The 8,848-nt window shown below is 32.2% G+C and overlaps 1 protein-coding gene across 1 annotated transcript in view; it reads left to right on the forward strand.

The window, feature by feature from the left end:
• LOC149576930 (purple acid phosphatase 2-like) overlaps positions 1-8,064 on the forward strand; it is a 57,246-nt gene extending 49,182 nt beyond the window's left edge. The window contains exons 5-8 of the mRNA XM_089820850.1: positions 671-809; positions 6,681-6,901; positions 7,362-7,483; positions 7,645-8,064. Of these exons, the coding sequence (XP_089676976.1) occupies positions 671-809; positions 6,681-6,901; positions 7,362-7,483; positions 7,645-7,840 (678 nt within the window). The 3' untranslated portion in view covers positions 7,841-8,064. The remainder of the gene's footprint in view (positions 1-670; positions 810-6,680; positions 6,902-7,361; positions 7,484-7,644) is intronic.
• The last annotated feature ends 784 nt before the right edge of the window (positions 8,065-8,848 follow it).

Below are 8,848 nucleotides of genomic sequence, written 5' to 3' on the forward strand. Positions count from 1 at the left end.
TATTTCAAAGGTCAACTTTGATGGCTACCACTTCCTCAAAACAAAGAACTGTTCTTGTGGTCACCTTTTGGAAAACCTTTAGAAAGCTCTTTCGAATAATTCATGAATTTTATGAATCAAATAATCTGACAGGAAAATAAGTCACCGACCTTTAAAGTCATGGGAAGATTCTTTTCTCAAAGATTTTAATGTAGTTCATGAGGTAAGCACCAACTTTTATAAGGTTACTCGTTGATTATATTAGCTTATATTTCTTATCAAGGATTGGGATTTTACATATATAAACTTAAGAATTGAAATTCCACAACAGGTGGAAAACAAACTTTAAATTATTATGCATTTGATGATGGGAACAGTTAGTTTTTGAATTTTTGACTGCATATTGTGCATTACTAATATCAGCCATTTTCATCATGCTTATATATATTTCATCATGCTTATATATATATCGTTTCAACCTGTTTTACATTTTAAGCCTAAATTAAGAAACATGCCAAGATAAAGTTCATAATTTTAATCCCAAATTTTATGGCCCTGTCTAATGATCTAAATTATTGGCATGGGTGCTAATGGAAATTAGTTCACAAAAGTGTAAGTACTGTAGTGCTATCATGTTCGCTTTACAATTGTTTTCTTTTTGTCTAATCTATTTTGGGGACTTGTATATCAGGGAGAATTACATCCTTTCCAACCATTCAGGCATAGATACCACGTCCCATATCGCTATTCAGAAAGTGCCGCTCCATTTTGGTACTCAATTAAGCGTGCATCAACTTACATCATCATCCTCTCCTCATACTCAGCATATGGTGGGTCTTCTTCAATTCTTTTGAGATAGTTTCAATTTTGTTTCCTTTTATTTCTGACTTATGATTTGTAGATTCAAAGCTGTGTACTTTGCTAACAAACAGTAGACATCTACACAAATTTCTTTTTCGCAACCCACTTCCTTTACATAAAATGTATGGACATGCATTATTGTATAAGATAAATATTGAACATTAACGGCACTTCCAATATATTGGATTCTTGAAAGGATAGTATATGAATGGTGCCAGATATTGATTTGCTTGTTCTATTCAAAAGTAACCTACTGAATAATTTGTCAAATGTATCATTATATGTATAATACATAAAATAAAGTAACTCGTGCAAATTTGGGATCTTTTAAAAAATGGAAACTGCAGAGAATGTTCTTGTATAAGTGGTGTATGTTGACTATAATTTATTCCTAACAGCAGTCAAAATGTTCCAAAGGCAACAAGATATTTTTACATGTTGCTGCCAGATATCATATTGACTTTTTGTTTTGTTTTGGGTGGTTTGTAATTTGAACTAATTCAAATTAATTCACAGATACGGAAGTCTTTTAAAATTAGAATCACTTCAAGAAAATACTGAAGTAGAGGTGTGGAATACATTTTTTATATTAATCTATTATAGCACGTATGTACAAAAACAATTAAATATTTGTAGCTATAATGAAAAATAACATATAGACAATATCCTATAATGCAATGATTTATGTGGAGTAAACCCTTTGGGAGAAAACTTTTGCGTCGAAAGCACAAATCAATTGCATTATCAGCAACAAAAGTTAACAATTCAATATCTCAAAACATGCCCTTATAGGAGTATAACCAAGAAGTAGACCTAGAGTAATTTTGGCAACATAATGGTATTTGCAAAACTCACTATGCATACTTTAATCCAAGCATCTGATAAATAGATAAAACACAAATATAAAACCACCAAATGTTTCAGAAAACATGACAAAACCTACAAAAAGCAGGGCAGCCAAATCCTTGGCACATATTCCCTCTGGTCTTGGTTTTTTAGGCTTTTTAAAGATTATTCTCTTACAATATCGTATTTTATAACGTCTTTATTTGACCAGCCAACTAAGATGCCCCAATTCGGATCCATCATCCAGTCAAATATGCTCTATGACATTTGTCATAAATTTGACCTTTATAATTATGTCCATATACATCATAGGATCTATCATAAGTATTGCCCAGCTCACAATGTTAAAAGATATATGTCACAATGATATTAGATGATCTTGCAACTTCTTGACCATTTAAAATAATAATTTGACTCGTGGCAAAGAGAACCAACTCAAAGTAGGATGCCTTCTTCTCATTAGAGGATAAAATAATAATTAAATATGAACATTCAGTTGAAAGGTTGAGACACCCTTCCCAACAAAGGTATAACCTTATGTGATGTTAATATACTTTTCTATGCCAATTTGTTGAATGCAAAATTGTGATAATAGAATACTAGGCTCTTGGATATTGAAAAGTTCAAATACCTCAATTCTTCTTTGTCATAAGCAAATGGTTGGAATTCATGCTACTATAAATCCATTATAGTGTCAAGGTAATTGTTTTTCTCTCATAGACTCTTTGTTATATAATAACTTATTTAGATGCTTCCACAAAAGAATTGTTACAACTTAGAACTTACAAGTTTTCCCTTGTGTAAGTAGACCAAATTTAATCCTAGTAACCAAATTTGCAGCTATATCTTCCTTTGTAAAATGTGCCTTTGTAGGTTATGTTATAGTTATAAACAATGTCAACATACCTAGTAAACTTTAATCAATTGTAAAGCTTATGGTGAGTGTTGGGTGGATATTTTGCAACCGACAGTTTTGGATAAAATCCAGTCACAAAATAGAATGACCGGCCACAATGTGGGAGACAAAGTCTCTCCTACCTTACAGGGAAGGCTCCCCCTTTTCACCGTTCCTTGGATCAACTCAAAGTAAGCAAGATGTGTAGCGTTTTGTTAAAAAGGTGTTACCAATATCCATTCTTCTTATTTTTCAAGAAAGAATGCACTTACTCGTGGAGTGAGTAATGGGTAGGGTGAATTTCTAACTACACTTCTATCAAGAGCTGGAAATAGTAATACTGATAAACTTTCACTAACTCAAAGGCTACCTAAAAATATACCGGTTTGGCTATAAGTCCAATTGTACTTCTATATGAAAAAACTTTACAATTAGGGCACAAAGACTCCTAAAAGTAAGAATAACTTATCTGTTTTACGAATTAAGAAAGAAGTATAAGCTACAGACAAAGCTTCTAGTATATTTCCACAACTGCTCCCAGTCAAAGCTTTGGCTCCAATTGCTTCTTAAATCACTATGTTCTTTTATTGAACACGCAATAATAACATGAATCAAGACAATAGGCACAAATTACAGTCAAAGCTTCTAATTTACTCTATCACAATTGCTTCTAATCAAAGCTTCAAATCCAATTTTTTTTTATTCACTTTTCTCCCAAATTTGTACTACACAATCAAAGTTATGCTTTCACAAATGTGGCAGAGCTTTCTTGCATACAGCAAAAATGATTTTTACAATGAGGGGGCACTCCTTTATATAAGCATAGGAGTTGGAAAAAAGATGGAGGAAAAAGTGGGAGCAACTCAACAACTTTGACTTAGTCTAACTAAAAGAAAAATTATAGGGTTACATGCAAGTAGTACTACATGTTTTACATACACATGTAACTCGCATAACATGTAATTACACATCTTCATGTAATACATCCAAATACAAACATGAAAGAAGAAGAAGAAGAAAGACGAAAGAGAATTGAAACAATCATAGGGATTGTCCTAAAAGGCCTTGTACTTGGCGATGCTATCTCGGATGATCAGAGAATTGGGAGTTCCTATATTTTGTGCCACTGCATTCATCTTGATAACCATGATGTTGCGTCTTTTGATAACCTCTAGCTTTGATGAATCGTCCATTGTCATTTGAAAACTTGATGTAATGCAGCTTTTCTCGCTCTCAAGTTGTCGTGAATTCTCCTTTTGTAGATCAACACGTTATGGAATCTTGGACACTTTGAAAACCTTATTGACAATGTCTGGATTTAAACTTGGAATAATTTTCCATCAGCACCTTTAACTCTCTTTTTTTTAAGCAAAGTGCTTGGAAGGATGGAAATGCTTTGAAACATGAAAGTGGAACACATGGGAATGTGTGCAAATGAAGATTGTTGATTTTCAAATGTGACTTAGGGTTTTCAAGACGTTATTACATGAAAAATGGATTACATGTATATGCAACATGTAATGAGGAATGGAAAGGTGAGATGAGATGCGAATGCAGATGGTGGATGCACTTCACATGCAAGTGCGAATGATGGATGAGATGGAAAGCATGGAAAAATGTGGAAACATGTATTTGCTCATTGAGGCACAAATACATATGGAGAGATGAAAATAGAAAATGGAAGAGGGAAAGCAAGTTTTATAGTCAATTAATTGTAACAGATTTCCACAATCCATGAAAGTGGAACACATGGGAATGTGTGCAAATGAAGATTGTTGATTTTCAAATGTGACTTAGGGTTTTCAAGACGTTATTACATGAAAAATGGATTACATGTATATGCAACATGTAATGAGGAATGGAAAGGTGAGATGAGACGCGAATGCAGATGGTGGATGCACTTCACATGCAAGTGCGAATGATGGATGAGATGGAAAGCATGGAAAAATGCTGAAACATGTATTTGCTCATTGAGGCACAAATACATATGGAGAGATGAAAATAGAAAATGGAAGAGGGAAAAGAAAGTTTTATAGTCAATTAATTGTAACAAGTTTTTAAGTTTCTTAGCTCTCTTTATCATCCTGATGATGGATCATAGAGTATGATCCGAAAGGTTGATGTAAAAAAAACATACACAATCAAACCCAAAAGCGAATACAGAAGTTTTATAGTCACCTTTGGTGAAAAGATGAAGTCATTTTTTGAGTTTTTTGAACAAAAAAACATGACTTTTTTATGTAAAAATGTGGGCCGTTTTTGCAAAAACATGGCAAAAAATACATGTTTTTGAGTAATTTTTGACTTGTGAATGCAAAAACGACTTCCTCAAATGCCAATACATGGATCCAAATGCAAAAAAGTGACTTCAAAATGCATAAAAGTGGATAAAAGCCTCAATTTTCTGAGCATTTTAAGCAAAAACGTGATTCATAAAAGGCAAGGAACAAAAACATTTTAGCTTTTAAACACCAAAGCATGAGTCACAATGTAATGCAAAATTCTTGAAAAGCCTAATCGATTCCTCTTTGGGCCAAAACTTGAGCCAAAAATGATGTTTTTTAAAAAAAATTTCAAAAACATGCCCTTGGAAGGAGTTTGAAAAAATGTTTTTTTAGCAAGATAACCATTTTTAATGTTAGAAAATCCATTGCCAAGCAAAAACGACCCTAATAGGAAAGATTTTATGTAAATCCACCAAGTCTGTCACAATGAGCAAAATCGGGTTCTTGAAGAGCAAATGCATGTGTTCTTCCAAAATAGATCTTTTGGGGTGATATGCATGTTTTTAAATATGATTTTGGTTTAAAATGGACCTTTTGGAGTGACTTGCATATTTTTAAAACTTTCAACAGACAAAATCAGACTTTTTGGAGTGCATAATAGATTTTAAAATATGCATATGGGCAAAATCGGACTTTTTGGGGTGCAATGCATATTTTAAGTTGTATCTCACTTTTTTGATGCAATGACACAAAAATCTACTTTTTGATGTAATGACATCAAAAAGGTCCACTTTTGATTTCAAATTGAACTTTATATACATTGACATGTAAAATGTCCACTTTTGATGGATTTTATATGTAATTGCATATAAAAGGTCTACTTTTGATAACTTAAAGTCATTTAACAAACATATATCAATTTAATTTCATTAAAATGTTACTTTAATGGGACATAAACAATATTTATATATCATATTAAAAATATAACACATAAATATCATTTAAAAAGTAACATTTAAATGAGATTTAAAAATAAAAAATTAAACTGAAACTATATAGTTTATATAGTGATTTTATTCGAAAAATCAAAAAGTAACTCAACTTAAAATTATAACATAAAGTGCACTATAGTTACTTTAAGTGAAAAATTAAAAAATAAAGTAACTTAAAAATATAACATAAAGTGAATTTAAATTATATTTTTCAAAAAGTGAATGTCAAATTAGAAATATAATATGATATTTTTAATTTGTGTTGTATTAAAAAGGTCCACTTTTGAGACACTAAAATGACCATATCTCTTGACTGACAACTCCGATTAAGCTCTAGATTTGATCAAATCGAAAGGAAAACCAAAAGCCATGACATGAGCAAAACCAAAGGACTGAAAACCAACAAACACAAACTTAAAAATAAAGAAAAGGATGATGAAGGGCCTCAAAAATCAAGTAAAAGCTCAACCGAAAGCAAAACGAAAAAGATTTGACGAAAGCTTTCAGTAAAACAATTTGATATACAAATTTAAGTTGATTGATCGATCAACATTAAACAATTGAATATCAAATTCAAACTTAGAGATACACGAAACTAGCTTGAAAACGTTTCGTGTTGTTACCAACATTTTGTGGTGACAAAATGCAGGACAATAGTGAGAAGGAAATCATGTTTTTTGACATTACCATCTCCTATATCTTTGGTGCTTATGTTTTACATTTTCTAAGAGCTTCACCAACATTATGTTTGATGATGTGCATTGAATTTGATTGTAAATGCAAGTTAACTTCAAATACCAAAGTAAATTATACTGTTTTGGAAAATAGATGTAAATATCTATTTAATAAGACTTGAGATTTGCAAAATTGTTTAATGTACAGGAAAATATACCCCTCAGTATCAGTGGCTTAAGGACGAGCTTCCAAAGGTCAACAGATCAGAAACTCCATGGTTGATTGTTCTAATGCACAGCCCATGGTACAATAGCAATACTTACCACTACATGGAAGGGGAGACTATGCGAGTGCAATTTGAATTGTGGTTTACAGAATACAAAGTTGACGTTGTTTTTGCAGGTCATGTTCATGCCTACGAGAGATCAGTAAGTTTCGAGTTTCCATTGTTATGAGTTGTCTGAATGATCTTAATCTGAATAGCATATAACTCATCCATTATTAGAACTTCCATTTTGCTCCTTGTAATGTTCTACATCTCTCTAATGTGAGCCAATATTTGCTCACTTATTGTAAATATTGGTGAGTACTGGAAGCTACTTTTAGTTTCTTCATGTCAATTCAGAAGCAGCAACAACAGCTACCATTAAAGAAAAAGGGACTTGCTTTATGCCAATTCATAAAGACAAATTTAGCATAGAGCACTTTGTAGGGTTTTTTATGTTAATTCACAACTATTAAAGCCTTGAACTGACAATCTCCAGAAATGTACTACCCAAGAAGCGGTAATCTGTTTTTCACTTGAGCCCTTATTCTTGCAGTCATGAAACAGTTTAGAAATTCCTTTTCCCCAACTTAAAGTTATATCTCTGGTTTGTGCCTTTGCAGAAGCGGATATCAAATGTGGCTTATAACATAACAAATGGGGAGTGTACACCTACATTTAATTCATCTTCTCCAGTGTACATTACAATAGGCGATGGAGGAAATATAGAAGGACTTGCATCAGTGTAAGTTGGAAAAATGGCTCATATCATAGGTCAAGTTTTGCTCATTATAAGAAAACAAATTTTATCCATACTGCTATTAGGTTTTAAAATTCTTGTTTTGTCTGCCAAGATCTTTGATTTATATAAAAATCACACACGGTTTGCATGGGAATCGACTGCAGGTATACAGATCCTCAACCTGAATACTCAGCATTCAGGGAGGCAAGTTTTGGCCATGCAATCTTTGACATTAAAAATCGAACTCATGCTTATTACTACTGGCATCGTAATCAGGATGGAGATGCTGTGGTGGGAGATTCCCAATGGTTCTACAATAGGTATTGGTATCCTCAAAGTGAACCCATATCAGAAATCTAAACCTAATATTATTTTGTAATTCTGAGAACACATCCACAAATAACATCTTTTACCAGGCATGCTGGGTATCCAGTGTTCATGGTTATTTTTGGTTAATTTAAACTCTAGAAGTACATGGTTTGCATCTGAAGAATAAAGATATCCTACTATATTCACAGGTTCATGTTTTATGGACGAAGGAAAAAAATTTTGAATACATTTTTAAGAAATATTCACGACAATCATTTCTAGTGTGACTTATGGTGATATTTAACTAGGACATTTTTGACAGTTTTTTTTGGTTCTGTCTAATATGTTGGATTGCATATATACAGATATCCTGCAATGCAATTTATGTATTTGTTTTGCTTTAGAAAGCACTGAATTTATGTATTATTCATTAGTCAATCACAGAAAGTCCAAGTATATGCATATTTAGAAATTGTGCGTACTACCAAATGTCGCATTTGATTTGTTGTGAGGTTCAAATGAACCAATCTTACTACTAATGATATAGACATATTTGACAACATTATAAGCAAGAACAATAAAGGGTGTCAATTATCTCAAGCAATAAAAGAAGATGTCGATTCATACAATATTATCTCTTAAGCCATGCTATTTTTCAAGTGATTTTGGTGGTTGCTTTAGTGGCACGTATTTGGTTTTTGCTCAAAACTATTATATAATTTCATAGGTGTTTCACATCAACATGAATTTATCGCCCTTCATGTTTCCCAACAATGACTTCATCTTATGTGGTCTAAATCTATCATTTTCCGTCACAGTAGAAATATGATTTAATTTTACCATTCACATGGATTTCACTGTTAAGTTAGACTTTATAAACTTTATAATGAATGGTAGAATTATTCTTGTTATAACAAGTGTTTTGGTTGTATGGGTTCAGACCCTATCTCGCTTTATCTAATGAGAACAAGTGCAATAAAGAATAAAGATACTATCAAGGGTTGTGGTTATTAAGCTAATTAGAGTTAGTAAGTGATTGAATCATATCATCAATTTTAA

The sequence above is a fragment of the Cupressus sempervirens genome, chromosome 1, assembly GCF_028749045.1.
Source record: "Cupressus sempervirens isolate cs-2001-9-10 chromosome 1, ASM2874904v1, whole genome shotgun sequence".
Lineage (NCBI taxonomy): Eukaryota > Viridiplantae > Streptophyta > Pinopsida > Cupressales > Cupressaceae > Cupressus > Cupressus sempervirens.